General features: G+C 41.0%; 1 protein-coding gene across 1 annotated transcript in view; it reads right to left on the reverse strand.

Annotated features, from left to right (window-relative positions):
• ENTPD5 (ectonucleoside triphosphate diphosphohydrolase 5 (inactive)) overlaps positions 1-17,424 on the reverse strand; it is a 31,265-nt gene that overhangs the window by 9,342 nt on the left and 4,499 nt on the right. Inside the window, exons 3-6 of the mRNA XM_052646277.1 lie at positions 14,900-14,965; positions 3,170-3,242; positions 1,303-1,582; positions 603-682 (exon numbers count right to left, since the gene is read on the reverse strand). Of these exons, the coding sequence (XP_052502237.1) occupies positions 603-682; positions 1,303-1,519 (297 nt within the window). The 5' untranslated portion in view covers positions 1,520-1,582; positions 3,170-3,242; positions 14,900-14,965. The remainder of the gene's footprint in view (positions 1-602; positions 683-1,302; positions 1,583-3,169; positions 3,243-14,899; positions 14,966-17,424) is intronic.

Genomic DNA, 17,424 nt, shown 5'->3' on the forward strand with positions numbered 1-17,424 from the left:
AATATCTTTAATATATGCTACCAAAGTTCAACATTCTGCCTTACTCTATTTTATATCAGTGTGGCCCCTGACACGTGGGGTGTTGTATCCTCTGAGAGCTCACATGTGAAATACAGCTATGACAGAACTCTACATTCATCTTCTATTACTGAAGACTTTTTGTCATGGGTTTTGCCCAATTTCTAGAATATAACCATGGTTCTGTGCTGTATAAGGGCATTCCGAAATGGAGTTCACCTCAACTGCCATGTGTATACCTTCTACTTTATAGAACTTCACAACCATTTTCTGCATCTACATTAATTAATGCAGTTGATGGCTTCAAATCAAAATCTTAAACAGTCAATACAAATAGCACAATCTCCTGAAAGATAGTGCTCTCCCAGCATAGTGACAAGCTATTTTCACACCTCCTTCCCCCTAAGCCCTGGTGAACCCAGGTTATACAATTACTGTTATCCAGGAGATTAGCTGAGGACAGAAAACTGATCTCACACATGACCTCAATATCAGCAGAGAACAGCATAAAATATTTAACAGCAGTGGTGTGGTCAAGCTATCAAGGCATTTGAGAATCTAAACATCTATTGTAAAAAACTCACCTGCTTAGGTTGATCTACAAAAGCAGAAAGTCCTGGCTTCACAGAATCAAAAATTTCCCCTTCCAGAACTGGAAGTTGTCCTATGTTGTCCATGAGCAAAACAGAAGAGAGATGGCCGATTATCAAAAGTCAGACTCTTCCTGATCCTGGCTATCTCCCCCAGCGATTCCAAGTCATCCCACCTGCGAGGAATGGCTTGAAGGAGTATTGGGTAGGGGGGGAGAGGATGAAAAGTAATCACCGAGGGTCCCTCTGCCATTTCTCTGGTGGGCACCTCGCTTCTACTCCTTTCCCTAGACTCTATGTGTAACTTGAGAAGACTGAATATTCAGAAAACATTAATATTCAGGGTCCCCTCATTCCCTTTTCCAAGGGTGGTGGTGGTCTTCTTCTCAAGACCACTCTCAATATTCTGAACCCTGGAGTATTAATTCACCTTTGGAGAAAAGTAAGACAAATTATGACTACACTTCTTAGACACATGGGTTCAGACTACAGGCAGTCCTGATCGCTTTTAATTTTACACCAAATTAAACCATATGTGTTCAGTTATAGTCCAGAGTTTTCTCTGAAGAAAGACATTTAGAGACTGTAAGATTCTGTAGCTGGCATCATACACTCTCAGCACATCTGTTTCTAGGAGGAGGAGATGCTCAAGTGTGGGTTTCACGATGCTGGTGAGAGCGCCAGCTGCACTCACCTGGCATTTTCTGCACGAAGGTGTAAACATGAATTCGTGTCCCAGTGCTCCCTGCGTCAAACATAATTCCATACAAGGTGCCGGCGCTGACGCTGACCGGGCACATGGAGGACAGGAAGACCCCCTCAAACCAAGTCTGCTGCTGTCTGTGGAAGACAGTGCTGCACACACAGGATGCTACCAGCACGAAAAAGGCTATTCCCTGGGAAAGGGCCATTCTCTTCCGAGACGTGGTGAGTCTTTTGTTCCAGAAGCAGTGCTGCTAACACACCTGCAGTGACTTCTGGGACAAAGACATGCAAGGTTAGACCAACTGGCCTCTTTGTTTACACTTGTAAAAGATGAAACACCCACAACAGAAATCCCACCCCTTTCCCCAGGCTGGTCCTTCTGTTCCTAAACACCTGCATAACAAGCTAGACTAGGGTGACAGAGGCTCTGAGCACCTCTTCTGAAGGGTGTCTGGTTGCAAGAGGAAACTGGGATTTAAAATTTATTTCTCCATGTTCTTTCTTTCTCCATCTATTTTTTTGGCCACAAAAATTCTTAGTTCCTCAACCAGGGATCAAACCTGCATCCCTTGCCCTGCTTTTAATAGTAGGGTGGATCACACATACTCAAAGGCTCTCTCCGTCACGCTGTTCCTAATGTTGCATCTTATTTTTTTCTTTCCATTTTGACAATTTTGTCTTTAGATCATGAACCATGTGCCTTGCAGGATCTTAGTTCCCCAACCAGGTGTCCCCTGCAGTGGAAGTGTGGAGTCTTAGCCAGGGGACCACCAAAGAATTCCCTCTTTCTTCTTTTTGATTGATAAATAGAAGCTTCAATTTCTGAATTAAAGTTTTAAAGTTACAAAAAAGTTACAAAGTCCCTGGCATTGGGGTGTTCACAGCCTTTAAAAATCAGGCCACCTGTGACCAATATTGCCAGTGGCTTGCAACCACATTTTAAGGAAATAAATCAACTTAATTCAAAAACACTTAAATAGACCATTATGGTTTTTAAAACATGCTTCACAGGTTTCAGGCTATGTTATCTCCATAAGCACTTAAGAGCAGAAGGGCAAATAAAGACAGAAAGGCTCAATGACCTGCTGAGTCATAAAGTGGTGCATTATGGCAAGTTACTGCCTGTATTTCTTAATCTGCTTACAACAAAGACAAAAACTTATTAAGTGCTCAGCGTTATCTACTTTGGATTTTAGATACAAATGATGCAGAAAAACTAGAGTAAAGTTTCATGGAAAAATGTCTCCTGCATAGGGTGCATTTTCTCCTGGTATTACTGAGGAAGGTCACATCTATATCCTCCAACATTTCAGGCTTCCTCAGTTGCCTCTTATGTACTTTGCTCAAAACAATTCTGGGTCTTCTGATTCACCTTTCACCTCTGAACTTCTCCTTATGTAAGTCATGGTTACTAGTTAAACAAGCTCTAACTCCAAAGTCCTCATTCCCCAGCCCTCTAATCGCAATAGAATACTCAGTATGCTTGGAGTACAGATGAGGACTATATCATTCTCAGATTTGTTGATCTGCCAGGATGCGTTTTATCAAAATGTCTCTCTCCCTCCCTAGGTAACATACTACATAAAATAAAGCAAATTCAAGTTAACTGCATCTGGAATAAAGCTCTTTGAAGTAGCTGGAGTTGTTCTGAAGTATCTCAAAGACAGAGTGAGAATTACCAGTTTGAACACTCTTTAAGACTGAACACTCTTCAAGACTGAACTTCTATCCTTCAGTGAAGAATGAAAGCTATTGGCTAAGGAAAGCAAATTGTAGAATCGCAAAGGAAACTCGTCTCTAGAATCTTAAAGGAAACCACTGCAACAGGTCAGCTGCCGGGCCAGATTCACACTCACGTCTTCAGTCACTCCCTTTGGTGGAATCTTCCTTTGCAGCAGCCAGGCTGGTCATGTAGATCAACCAGAAGAACTGAAGACAAAAACAACCTTTCAGATTCTGAGTGTTAACAGATTGTGGCCTTGTCCAAAGCCCAGACCACGTTCCACACTCTCCGGAAGTGTATTTAGGGGCTCTCCAGACACCAGCCTGCTTCCACCGCTGTGACTGACTGCACAGCAGCTTCTTCAGGGCTCACTCGTATTTTTTTCTATTATTGTGGTTTCTGGGGAAAAACAAACAACTCTCCAGCTTCTATTTCCATTAAGCAAAACTTTGTTTTTTCTTCCAAAAGAAATAAAGGGGAAAAAATGTATACCAGGTATCCCTTTTCACAAAGTGAAAACTGCAGCGTCATACCAGGTGTTCAGTGTAAAGGTAAACAGCAGATGTTAGAGAAAGCAAAGGGTGAACACACAGACCGCACCATCCGCTCTCAACAATTCCCTCTAACACTGCTTCCGATCTCACTTTTCTTTAAGATTAGCTACTTTAAGGATGGCATTAGAAAGGCTTACAACAAACAGCTTAGAGCATACAGAAGAAGTGAAGTGAAGTCGCCCAGTTGTGTCTGAATTTTTGTGACCCCGTGGACTGTAGCCCACCAGGCTCCTCCGTCCCGGGCTCCTCCGTCCATGGGATTCTCCAGGCAAGAATACTGGAGTGGGTTGCCATTTCCTTCTCCAGGGGATCTTCCCAACCGAGGGATCGAACCCAGGTCTCTCACATTGCAGGCAGATGCTTTAACCTCTGAGCCACCAGGGAAGCCCTATTTCACATGACACCAGCCTACCAGGCTTGCTCACTCACTGCCAGTCTCTGCTCAGGTGTCACCTTCTCAGAGAGTCCTTCCTTGTCTACTATATTTAAAATCGCAACCCACCTAGTCACATGCATCTTCTATCAATACCTTCCTTTCCTGTTTGTTTTTCTCCGCAGCACTGCTTGTCTTCTAACATACTATATAATTTACTACTTCTGGGGTGGTTTCTCATACTCCCTGCTCCTGATTCCCCCACCCTTCATGAGCTATACATGGGCAGATAATTTTGTCTGTTCATGAATGTGTTCCTGGCACTGGAATGATACTGCCACATAGTAGGTGTTGAATATAGTCTCTGAAGGGATGAATAGTGATCCAGTGATTCAAGGACTGGATCTCATCCATTTAATAAGAATATATAACAAGTGACTTCTTTCCTAAAGGAGATTCATTATCCACCCACTAGAAAATCATGATTCCAAACTTCCAGGATGGATGGTTTCTCCAAATGTGTCAATTATATAACAAGTTCTATATGCTACTCAAAATAATGTACACAGACTGGAGAGAATACATCAGTGTATTTAAATTCACTCCTTCAGAATTAGTCTTCTCAACCTCTCTTGCTATCTCCTTATTCACCCCCAACAAAGCTCTCTTCAATTCTTTTGAGACTTTGGTGCCAGCTAGGGTCAGTCACTATGCCCGTCTCCTTTGAAGGTCTTTTCAGTGCATCTTTGTCTCTGTAGTAAACACCAATCCCCCCCAACTCACCTCCCTGGAGCATCACACTCGATTCCCTTCTTCTATGTCCCCCAGAGCTTCAGAGACCACAATCCCACAGCGCCTGGGCCCCCCACACTGGGTACACACCTGCTCGTGTCTGCCCAGTCCCTGTGATTCCTTGCTCGCACTGTTGATTGCCTTTTGCTCTTTGCCCCTATTTCAGCCTTTTTGACTCTAGCTAGTTTCATCTGAGTCACTTTCACCTTTGTGCTACTTTGCAACCATGTGGCATTTTGCTAACTCACTCCCTTCTTTATTCTTTACTCCTCCCTTATCCACCTTTATTCTGAGTATACATGCTCATCTGATTCATCTACTTTTATGATAGTTAAGTGCCAATTGGCAGAATTACTGCTTATAGGGCTTAAGTTGCCAAGGAACTGAATTCTGTGTTGCTTTTACACAGGAGATCAAAATTAATGTTTTTACAACATTATTTAGTTGTTTCACTTACAAAACATGTAGCCTTGTAAGAATATTACCCATCCCTACTAATCATGTTTTTACAACATTAGCCCAATAGTTGAGAAGTGAATAGCACTCCTCAAAACCTTCCATCTCTGTGATGAACTTAGGAGACTAGCATTGGATCGTCTAATTTATAACCATCAGTTCAGTTCAGTCACTCAGTCGTGTCTGACTCTTTGCGACCCCATGAATCGCAGCACGACCAGGCCTCCCTGTCCATCACCATCTCCCAGAGTTCACTGAGTCACATCCATCGAGTCAGTGATGCCATCCAGCCATCTCATCCTCTGTCGTCCCCTTCTCCTCCTGCCCCCAATCCCTCCCAGCATACCAGACACTGTGCTAGCTTCTAGATACAAAGTCCAGTTCAGTAGCTCAATCGTGTCCAATTCTTTGCGACCCCATGAACCACAGCACACCAGGCCTCCCTGTCCATCACCAACTCCCGGAGTTTACTCAAACTCACATCCATTGAGTTGGTGATGCCATCTAACCATCTCATCCTCTGTCATCCCCTTCTCCTCCTGCCTTCAATCTTTCCCAACATCAGGGTCTTTTCAAGTGAGTCAGCTCTTCACATCAGGTGGCCAAAGTATTGGAGTTTCAGCTTCAACATCAGTCCTTCCAATGAACACCCAGGACTGATCTCCTTTAGAATGGACTGGTTGGATCTCCTTGCAGTCCAAAGGACTCTCAAGAGTCTTCTCCAACACCACAGTTCAAAAGCATCAATTCTTCTGCACTCAGCTTTCTTTATAGTCCACCTCTCACATCCATACATGACTACTGGAAAAACCATAGCCTTGACTAGACGGACCTTTGTTGGCAAAGTAATGTCTCTGCTTTTTAACATGCTGTCTAGGTTGGTCATAACTTTTCTTCCAAGGAGTAAGCGTCTTTTAATTTCATGGCTGCAGTCACCATCTGCAGTTATTTTGGAGCCCCCCAAAATAAAGTCAGCCACTGTTTACCCATCTATTTCCCATGAAGTGATGGGACCGGATACCATGATCTTTGTTTTCTGAATGTTGAGCTTTAAGCCAACTTTTTCACTCTCTTTCACTTTCATCAAGAGGCTCTTTAGTTCTTTTTCACTTTCTGCCATAAGGATGGTATCATCTGCATATCTGAGGTTATTGATATTCCTCCCGGCAATCTTGATTCCAGCCTGATTTCTTCCAGCCCAGCGTTTCTCATGATGTACTCTGCATAGAAGTTAAATAAGCAGGGTGACAATATACAGCCTTGATGTACTCCTTTTCCTATTTGAAACCAGTCTGTTGTTCCATGTCCAGTTCTAACTGTTGCTTCCTGACCTGCATATAGGTTTCTCAAGAGGCAGTTCAGGGGATCTGGTATTCCCATCTCTTTCAGAATTTTCCACAGTTTATTGTGATCCACACAGTCAAAGGCTTTGGCGTAGTCAATAAAGCAGAAATAGATGTTTTTCTGGAACTCTCTTGCTTTTTCCATGATCCAGCAAATGTTGGCAATTTGATCTCTGGTTCCTCTGCCTTTCCGAAAACCAGCTTGAACATCTGGAAGTTCATGGTTCACATATTGCTGAAGCCTGGCTTGGAGAATTTTGAGCATTACTTTACTAGTGTGTAAGATGAGTGCAATTGTGCGGTAGTTTGAGCATTCTTTGACATTGCCTTTCTTTGGGATAGGAATGAAAACTGACCTTTTCCAGTCCTGTGGCCATTGCTGAGTTTTCCAAATTTGCTGACATATTGAGTGCAGCACTTTCACAGCATCATTTTTTAAGATTTGAAATAGCTCAACTGGAATTCCATCACCTCCACTAGCTTTGTTTGTAGTGATGCTTCCGAAGGCCCACTTGACTTCACATTCCAGGATGTCTGGCTCTAGGGTAGTGATCATACCATTGTGATTATCTGGGTCATGAAGATCTTTTTTGTATAGTTCTTCTGTGTATTCTTGCCACCTCTTCTTAATATCTTCTGCTTCTGTTAGGTCTGTACCATTTCTGTTCTTTATCAAGTCCATCTTTGCATGAAATGTTCCCTTGCTATCTCTAATTTTCTTGGAGAGATCTCTGCTGCTAAGTCGCTTCAGTTGTGTTCGACTCAGTGCGATCCCATAGATGGCAGCCCACCAGGCTCTGCTGTCCCTGGGATTCTCCAGGCAAGAACACTGGAGTGGGTTGCCATTTCCTTCTCCAATGCATGAAAGTGAAAAGTAAAAGTGAAGTCACTGAGTCATGTCCAACTCTCAGGGACCCCATGGACTGTAGCCCATCAGGCTCCTCCATCCATGGGATTTTCCAGGCAAGAGTACTGGAGTGGGGTGCTATTGCCTTCTCCGAAGAGATCTCTAGTCTTTCCTATTCTATTGTTTTCCTCTATTTCTTTGTCCTGAGGAAGGCCTTCTTCTCTCTCCTTGCTATTCTTTGGAACTCTGCATTCAAATGGGTGTATCTTTCCTTTTCTCCTTTGATTTTTGCTTCTCTTCTTTTCACAGCTATTTTTAAGGCCTCCTCAGACAGCCATTTTGCTTTTTTGCATTTCTTTTTCTTGGGGATGGTCTTGATCCCTGTCTCCTGTACAATGTCATGAACCTCCGTCCATAGTTCATCAGACACTCTGTGTATCAGATCTAGTCCCTTAAATCTATTTCTCACTTCCACTGTATAATCATAAGGGATTTGATTTAGGTCATACCTGAATGGTCTAGTGGTTTCCTCTACCTTCTTCAATTTAAGTCTAGATACAAAAGACAATTCAAATACAGACCCAGCTCCTGGGGAAGATTTCAGCTTACTAGAAGCAACAGACAGATAAACCAATAGCTGTACTCTACCGTGGCAAGTTCTCTGACAGAACTATGCACAAGTATAGTTCTGTGCTTATGGCAGGAGTGGATGTAAGGGACAAGTAACTCATCACAGAAAGAGAATGGGAGTGGGAAGCTTTTTAAGGGATGAGAGGTATAAGCTCAGTCCTGAATCAGAGGCAGGAATTACGATGGAAGTGACACAGGAGAATTCTGAGAACTTCAACTACTACAAGTTCAGTATGGCTGGAATGGAGAGGTGTAACAGAATAGAGGACAGGCGTGAGAAAGAATTGTTCTGGAGGTATCAAATCAGATTTCCAAATGAGTGGACTTGTTTTCCTGGTGACACCTGACTGCTATTAATGTCTTTCTGTTCCCTCCTTAAGCAAATATCACTATTGACTAACATATTTCCCAACAGTGTAAAATAATGGAATGAGAGAGGCGATTAGGAAGGTCTACCAAAAAGTCTGAAAACACTGAAATGTAGAAGCTCCCACTGCCAATTCTTCTGAGTTCCACAGCAAAGTTGACTTTAACAAAGTAAAAATTGAACATAAAGCAAACTTAAAATGTAACTGAATGAAAATTTTCAACAGTAAGCTGATGGGAATGAATTAGCCCAAACACCTAGACTATAAGTTAGGCAAAACAAAACCAAAGTGGGTCTAATTGGGTAAGTCTGGGACAGATCTCAGCACAGTGAGCAATGCCTCATTTGAGAATATAACTTAGGACTTACAGATCCGATACCAAGGGCCAAGGGCCACAGCCCCAGAACACCTTGCTCTCTGAAGGGTGTATAGGGGAAGGAAAGAAATAGCTTTCGTACTCCTAAAGCCAATTACTGAGCCTGGAACATGTCAGACTTCAGTAAATACATTCTGAACGGACCTGGGACAGTTGGCCTGATGGTATCTGCAGACAGGAGCACTGGGGCAGGGAGTACCACTTTTCCCCGTGTCTTACTATGGCTAAGTATCACATCCCCAACTTTATTCCCTCCAAAGCAGCCCACAGGAGCGCTGTTCTAGAAGTCTTTTTATTCACATATGTAATCATTCAGCCATTCCAGAAATGATCAGTTGCCTAATGCTACTTATAAGTACAGCATGCAAAGATGAAACATCTTAGATCTGCCCTTGAAGAGACTACAGTAAACAGGAAAAATTTAATCACCTTTGTGAAGTTAAAATGTGACAAGCAGCACAGTTCTATGCTCTGAGATTTCAAAGCAGGGAGAGATTATTTCGAGCTGGCATGGTCAGAGAAATCTTTGTGAAAGGGGAAGCTTCTGAGAAGGGTAATGAAGAGGGGAATTAGGGCATAGGAGGAGTGCTTTTCAGGAAAAAAATAAAATATGAATCAAGACCTGGATGTAGAGAGGATGGAGGAAACCCAAGGGACAGCAAATAGACCAGACTGTTGTAGAAAACAAAATTGGAAAGGCAAACTGATATCAGATAGTAGAATTCACCAAATGCTCAGCTAAGGAATTCAGACTTGACTTTGCAGGCGATGTGAAGCCACTGAAAATTCTGAGCAAGGGAGTGTCACAAATATGAATCTGGCAGTTACATGTAAGAATCAGGGTGGGGAGCCTTGGTAGCTTCCACTCACTTATCTAATAACCACATCTTTTTAAGTGAATCATTAAAATGGTAAAGGAGCCCAATGCACAGATGACTAAATCTACGTAGAGGATTAGGAAAGGCATCATGAGATGACATTTGAACTGATTACAAAAAGTGAACAGAACTACATAAATAAGAGAGACATGTGGACAAAGAACAGAGGGACTATAGAAAGATGAAAACAGCAAGGAAATTATGGATAGTTTGATTTCATTTTTAAATTTCCTCAAGAATTTCTTGTCAAAGCTTGAGAAACAAAATGAAAACAAAGAATAGATTAGAACGGAAGAGATTACAGGGAGGTTAGCACTTAATGCAGAGGAAAGACTAGCCAAAGGAAAACAACCTGAGGTGGTAACAGCTATCGTTTATTGAGATCTTAACATCTGCCAAGCACTATGTGAAGTATTTCACATGGGTTATCTCATTTGATCTCACAATACCACTCTGTGAGGCAGATTTTATAACTAACATGCCCATTCTAGAAATAAGAAAACTGAGGCTTCAGTAATTCAAGACCACGCAGCAATTAAGAGAGTCAGAAATCAAACTCAGATGGTCTAATTCTAGAGGCTGCAGTGTTACCTGCTAGGTCACAGGAGGGTCAGCTGATATGGCACCAGGGAAAGGTGGCTGTCCGGTGGGGAAGAGCACAGGGCTGAGAAGGATAGTCAGAGATTAGCTGGAAGTCAGACTGGCACCAGGATGTGAAAATCTCACAGCAGCTTGGTCTCTCTCCTCTGTATGACCAAGAACTTCTGAATCTATGTCCTGCTGCTCCACCTTTATTACGTTTCCAGAATCTAACTGTTTCTGACTACTTCTACCACCACTGCCTTGGCCCAAGCCACCATCATCTTTCATGCAATTTATTCTAACATTCTCCTATTGGATCTCTGCTTTTACCCTCACTCCCCTAGAGTCTAACACACCTTTCTATTGCAAAGTCCAGCAATCACTTCCCATTTCCCTCAGGGCAGCAAGGTCCAAACAGGATTCATGGATCCATCTGCTCTGCCTCCCACCTCATTATCTCTGACCTCACTATTAATGGTTTTCATCTCACTTGCGCCACCGACACTGACCTCTGTGCTTAAATGTCACACATGCTCCTGCCTTAGGGCCTTGCTCTAGCTGTCCCCACTCTCTGGAACCATCTTTTCCCAAACCTTCACTTGATCAACTTATTGTCCAGATGCTGTTTCCTTACAGACATCTCCTATAACCACCTCCCTCAGGTGTCCCCTACTTCCACCTCCTTTCTCAGTCGTGCCTGACTCTTTGCGACCCCATGGATAGTAGCCTGCACCAAACTCCTCCGTCCATGGGATTTTCAAGGCAAGAGTCCTGGAGTGGGTTGCCATTTCCTTCTCCAGGGAATCTTCCCAACCCAGGGATCAAACCCAGGTCTCTCACATTGTAGACAGACACTTTACCATCTGAGCCATCAATTCTAACACACTAGATGGCTTATTTACTATGCTTGCTATCTGTGTTTCTCTGATATAAACTTCTTAAGAGCAGAAATCTTTTTTTGTTTTGTTTTGATATAACCCAAGCACCTAGAAGGGTATCCAAGAAGGTGTTCAATCAGAAATAACAATAGGTAGCACTGACACATAAACACTATCATGTCTAAAACAGATTAACTAGTGGGAAGCTGCTGTATATTCAGGGAGCCCAGCCAGGCTCTCTGTGATGACTGAGAGGGATGGGATGGGTGGGGAGAGGGCAGTTCAAGAGGGAGGGAATATATATATATATATATATAACTGACTTAAGCTGTTGTATGGCAGAAACTGACACAACATTGTAAAGCAATCATCCTCCAATTAAAAAAAAAAGTGACATAGTAATAAACTGCAAAGTGACATAAAAAAGGAGAATACTTTCATAAGTAAACGAACATTTAAGAGGGAATATAATGATTAATGAATACCTTCAATCTGTATTAGGAGAAACTATAATTTTCTTTTTCTGAATCTGTAAGTTTGATAGCTAAACTGAACTTCTTTAACCAAACACATTCAATTGTTGAAACTGTTATAAGGTGGTGCTAGTGGTAAAGAACCTGCCTGTCAATGCAGGAGATCTAAGAGGCATGGGTTCGATCAAGAAGATCCCCTGGAGAAGGAAATGGCAACCCACTCCAGTATTCTTGCCTGGAGAATCCCACGGACAGAGGAGCCTGGCGGGCTATAGTCCACTGGATTGCAGAGTCAAACATGACTGAAGCCACCTGACACAGACGATAGTAAGCACTCTTTACACTGTCCAGATTCTCTTCCACATATAAAACCAGTAAGTATTTCAGAATACTGTACCTTAGTTATCTATTGCTGCACAACAAACAACTCCAAAACTTAGTTGCTTAGAATGACAACAGACATTTATTATTTCATAGTTTTCGTAGTTCAGGAATTTGGGAGTGGTGTAATTGGACAGTTCTGGTTCAGGGTCTCTCATGATATTGTAGTCAAGATGCAGGCTTGGATTGCAGTCATCTGAAGGTTTGGCTAAAGCTGAGGACCCACCTCGGTGGCTGGCAAGCTGATTTTTTTGCTGTTAGAAAAACACCTCAGTTGCTTCCCACGTGGACTCTCCATAGGGCTTTAAATGTCTTCATAATATGGTGGCTGGCTTCCTCCAGTGGGCAATCCAAGAGAGGGCAATGCAAAGGCAGCAATACTTTGTATGACCCTGCAGGTCATAAACTATCACTTCCCTGTATTTCATTGGTCATACAGACTAATGCCGATACAGTGTGCAAGGAAGTACACAAACGTATAAATACTGGAGGTGAGGCTCAGTGGAGGCCATCTTGGAGACTGGCTACTTCCAATTATAACCAGTATCTGTATAATATTTTGTGTTCAGCTTTTTTTTTTACAGTTTATATATATTTCTATTAACACAACTTACATACTTCTTGCTTTAGAAACTATGTTATTCCAATGATATGAACCCTTGAAAATTTAAAATGTCATGGACTTTTAACTGCTCTGAAAATATCATATCCCACCAGTTGAAGCCATCCATTTATGTTACAGTTCCAATATTTTACTTAAGGAAAAGAATTAAAGTCAGAAAAACTACAACTCAAACAATGTCCTGCTTGTTCCTAAGAGTGAAAACAAATTTAAATACTTCAAATAAAAGTCAGATCATTGTAGAAACAAGTAGGAAAAAAAGAGTCACTACATTTCAGATTGCAGACATCAGTTAATAACTGAATAATAAAAATTAAATACTGAATCAAGGAAAATAAAGAGTAAAAATAATTATACTAACAGAATAGCAACTTTTACAGAGAAAAAAATCCTAACACAATGGTAGCATTAGTTATTAATACTTAGGTACTTGGTAGAAAAGGTTAAGACTGACAACTAGCATAGATTTGAAAACCACAGAAAAATTTTATAACCAGCATTTAAAAAATATTAACTAGATAAAAGAAGGTTTCTTAAAAAAACAACTTTTGCTAGATCATTGCCAAGGAGCTATAATAAGACCTGTGAGCATGGAAGCTGCAAGGGAGAGACTGAACAGTAAAAAGAATTTCCCAGCAATATGCGTTGTCTCATGTGATGGGGAGAGAATTTTGACCCAAGGGCTCAACCCACATCTGATCACATTGTCCAAATGGATTCACAGATCAGAAGGCTGGTGGAATGAGAGTTCTTTTAAAGTCCCTCCAACACTAAGATCAAATACTCTCCCCAAAAGGAACTAGAATTCACACACTGGTAGTTACCAACAAATATAAACTTATTTCCTATGAACAGATTAGTTCTTTCTATACTTTATTCCATTTTAATCAAAACATTACTAGACATGTGTCAAGAAGAGCCACTCTGTACAATGAACCATCTGAGTCTTATACTGAAATGAGACGAGGCAGTGCATGACCTCATTCTTCATTGTTTCAGGCCTGACTTAGCTACAATAATCACTGTACAGGGAAAGCTCTTGCTATTGCTGCCTCGCTTTCTTCACAAGTCACAAGGCCTTTTTTCACCCATTCATTAAAAGTAGAAAGTCTTCTTTAGGTAAGAAGATACTATTAATCAGGAGGGGATTAATACTGCCCCAATAAGCAAATATAATGAATCTCTACAGTGATAAACTATCTCTGCCTCCAAACCCATATCCACCGTGGGAAGCACTTATTTGCAGAAGAGTAATTGCAAGGATCAGTGCCATTTGTCACTGGTTATATTGAAGTTTGTGAGAAGTGAAAACGTATTTTCCCTTTCTTGTTATTAAGTGAAAAACAGCTACTCCTTCAAACATGTTGAATCCAAACGAACAACTTGAGAAAGGTAAATATTACAATGACATCTCATGTATAAAACCAAGAACAGGGGCTCCACATATGTACATTTTCTCAAATATGTCTTTATGATACGTCTTCTCTAAATACCATAACATTTTTATTTTAATAGTGTTTGGTAAAAACATTCCTAAAGTGACATATTTTATTCATGGTCCAGAGTTAAGATTATGACCATCAGGTATATTTTTCTGTAAACTTGGGATGCCTTTGGGGACTAGAGGACTGTTTGCCCTTCTGTCAACAAATAGTCCCAGATTGCTATGCTTTTGAGCTAGTTTTCCTCAACATCATGCTATCTATTATCACTGATCAGTGCCGTCATGTCCCTGTCTCCTTTGGTAAGCTGCCACCATCTAATTTTGAAAACTCTTTTGTGGGACATGAATCAAAGAGTCACAATTACTACGCTTTTATGTCAACTTACACAAATGAGGAGCTCTCCAACAAGGACTGTGGAATTTGTGACAGCTTTTACTGGCTCATTAATCTCTTTCCATTTACTGTGAGCTCTCAGCTAGGAATAAAAAAGCAGAAATCTGACCTATGGGACTTCCCTGGTCCAGTGGCTGAAAATCTGCCTGCTAAGGCAGGGGGTATGGGTTTGATCCCTGGTCCAGGAATACTCCACATGCCTCAGGGCAACTAAACCCGTGTAGCACAACTACTGAGCCCTTGCTCTAGGGTCTGTGAGCGGCAACTACTGAAGCCCACAGCTTGTGCTCCTCAACAAGAGAAGCCACCACAATGAGAAGCCCACTCACCGCAACTAGAGAGAAGATCCCGCTTGCTGCAAGCAGAGAAAGAAAGTGCCTGCATGTAGCAACGAAGACCTAGCATGGTCAAATAAATAAAAGGAAATCTAACCTAAGGAAAAAGAGGGTATTACTTTATATAAGTTACTTACCAATATTTTCTTTTCCTTCTGGGCTTTCCACTTTGTCTCCTTTAACTAATGTATCACTTTTTCAACCTGTAGAAGATGGATACAGATACTCATAAGAGCAAAGTTCTTTTTCCTTTTTTTCCTATTTTTGATACAATTATCTCTTTCTGTATTTCTATTTCCAATCTATTTAGGCTTTGGAAAGTGGATCATCAACCTAATCTCCTAACTTGTAATCTAGTACTCTTGGCCTCTTTCTCTTCTTTTAAAATTTCTTTTCATACAAACTACAACTGCAGCCACTCTAATAAAATCACTTGTTTATAAAATCAGTGATAACAAGAGAATGCAAGTTACACTTCCTGTAAAAGCTAGAGTATATTTTTGAGTTTATGCACTTTGTGAGTTTTTTTTTTTTTGCTGTGAAGAATTCAAATACCAGTTGTGTCTTCCACAATATGACTGAGAGTGGCACTCTATTACAAAATGAATATGTGCTCAAAAGGGACCTAGTCAATCCCAGTCACAGGTACATACCTACAAGACTGAAAACAGGGACTCAAACAGTATTTTTACATCAACGTTCACTGCGGCATTATTCACAAGGGCCAGAAGTGGAAAAAAACCCAAGTGTTCATTAACAGATGCACAGATAAACAAAATAGGACACATACACAAATACAATGGAATATTATTTAGCTATAAAAAGCAAAGACTTTCTGATACATGCTACAACATGAACCTTGAAAATGTTATGCTGAGACATACAAAAATATGATTCCACTTACATGAACTATCTAGAAAAGGCAAATCTGTAGAAACAGAAAGTAGATTAGAGTTTACCAGGGGTTGTGGTGAGGGGAGAATGCGAGCTATTGCTTAACAGGTCCAGAGTTTCTGCTGGGGTGATGAAAAATGTAAATAGAGAACAGTGATAGCTGTACAACACCGTGAAAGTAATTACACCACGGATCGGCTAAAATGACAATTTTTATGTTACATATATTTTACCACAGTAAAAGCAGAGGGAATCAAGTACTGCAAACATAAGATCATAAGAGGAAAGACTTGGGCTATTATCTCAACATAGCAACAGCTATGACAATCCTCACGCCTGAACTACCTCATAAGCCAATTATGACTTAAATTCTGATACTCAGAAAATGTCTTTTAAGCACTGAGTTTATACAGTATCTTCTATTCTCTCAGAAATAGAAAGTTAAACTTAACAATGCAACATAAACCTGAAAACTGTACATTCAAAAGAGGATGTAAATAATGTAATAAATTGTAACTATAGGGCCTCCAAAGCAATTATTTTTAATACAGGTCCTCTTACAAGACCTTTATTAAACAACTTTAACACTTCTCCAGGTATTCTCTTGGTTTCCCAGAACGTAATGAGTGACATCTAACACTACACATGCAATTTTGACCACAGTTCTATTAAGTTTTCTTTTTAAAAACACTCATATTGTGTACATGCCAATACCCGAACTCAAAACAAGAGACACCTCAAATTGGTATCTCCAAACAACCCCCTTCCTCAGTGCCCCTGCCCAGTTAAGAGAGAGTTAAATGGATTCCCTAATTTCCTATTCCTGTTAATGGTACCACAAGTTTCCTAATTTATGATGCAAAATTTTCATCATCTTTGCATTCTCCTCTCTCACACCCAATCTCTTATCAAGAGATTTTTGCTTTGCAGTATCTTTCCCATCTCTTTCTCTTTCTTCCCTCCTAGCCTCTTACTGATTATCTAAAGTCTGGCCTTTATCAACTTCAGACTTTAGACCACTATAGCCTTTTAACTGGTCTTCCAGTCACCAAAGTCTCTCTTCTCAAACCCATACACGACTGTTTCTAAAATGTTATTTGCATCGTTTTTCCCACTAGACTGTAACTATATCATGGTAGGGATTCATTCACCTTTCAACACTGAACAATCTGGCATGTAATACATTTTTAATTCATCAGTGTTTATTGAATGAATTAATGAAATCGTAAACACTTTCCTTCTAAAAACTTTCAATTTTCCACTGCCCATAACAGAAGTTACAAACTCAAATACTAAAATACCTACTGGGGCCAGGCGGAAAATGTAAGTGAGTAAAGATGGGTGTAATCAACAGGAGGTGGTAGGGACTGTGCAAACTGGAAAGCACATGTCCCATCTAAAGGGGAAGTTACTTGCTGTTCCCACAAATTGCTGCCATGATGAAATACAGGCCTAGTATGTTGTCAGGTCTTCTGATTTTTTCAAGATAAGCCAAGAGCACAGATTTCTATGTAGAATCCGGTTTTTAAATGTGTGTATTCGTTGCTCAGTGTCTGACTCCTTGTGACCCCATGGACTGCAGCCCGCCAGGCTCCTGTCCAGAGAATTCTCCAGGCAAGAATACTGGAGTGAGATGCCAGTGACAACTAATACCATTAAAAAAAAAAAACCCAAAACACCAAGCAGGCAAAATGAAACATATCTATGGGCCGAATCCAGTCCTTAAGCTACAAGTTGGTGACTCCTTGCTCTGTAGGATAAAAAACTT

This window comes from Budorcas taxicolor, chromosome 10 (genome assembly GCF_023091745.1).
Source record: "Budorcas taxicolor isolate Tak-1 chromosome 10, Takin1.1, whole genome shotgun sequence".
Lineage (NCBI taxonomy): Eukaryota > Metazoa > Chordata > Mammalia > Artiodactyla > Bovidae > Budorcas > Budorcas taxicolor.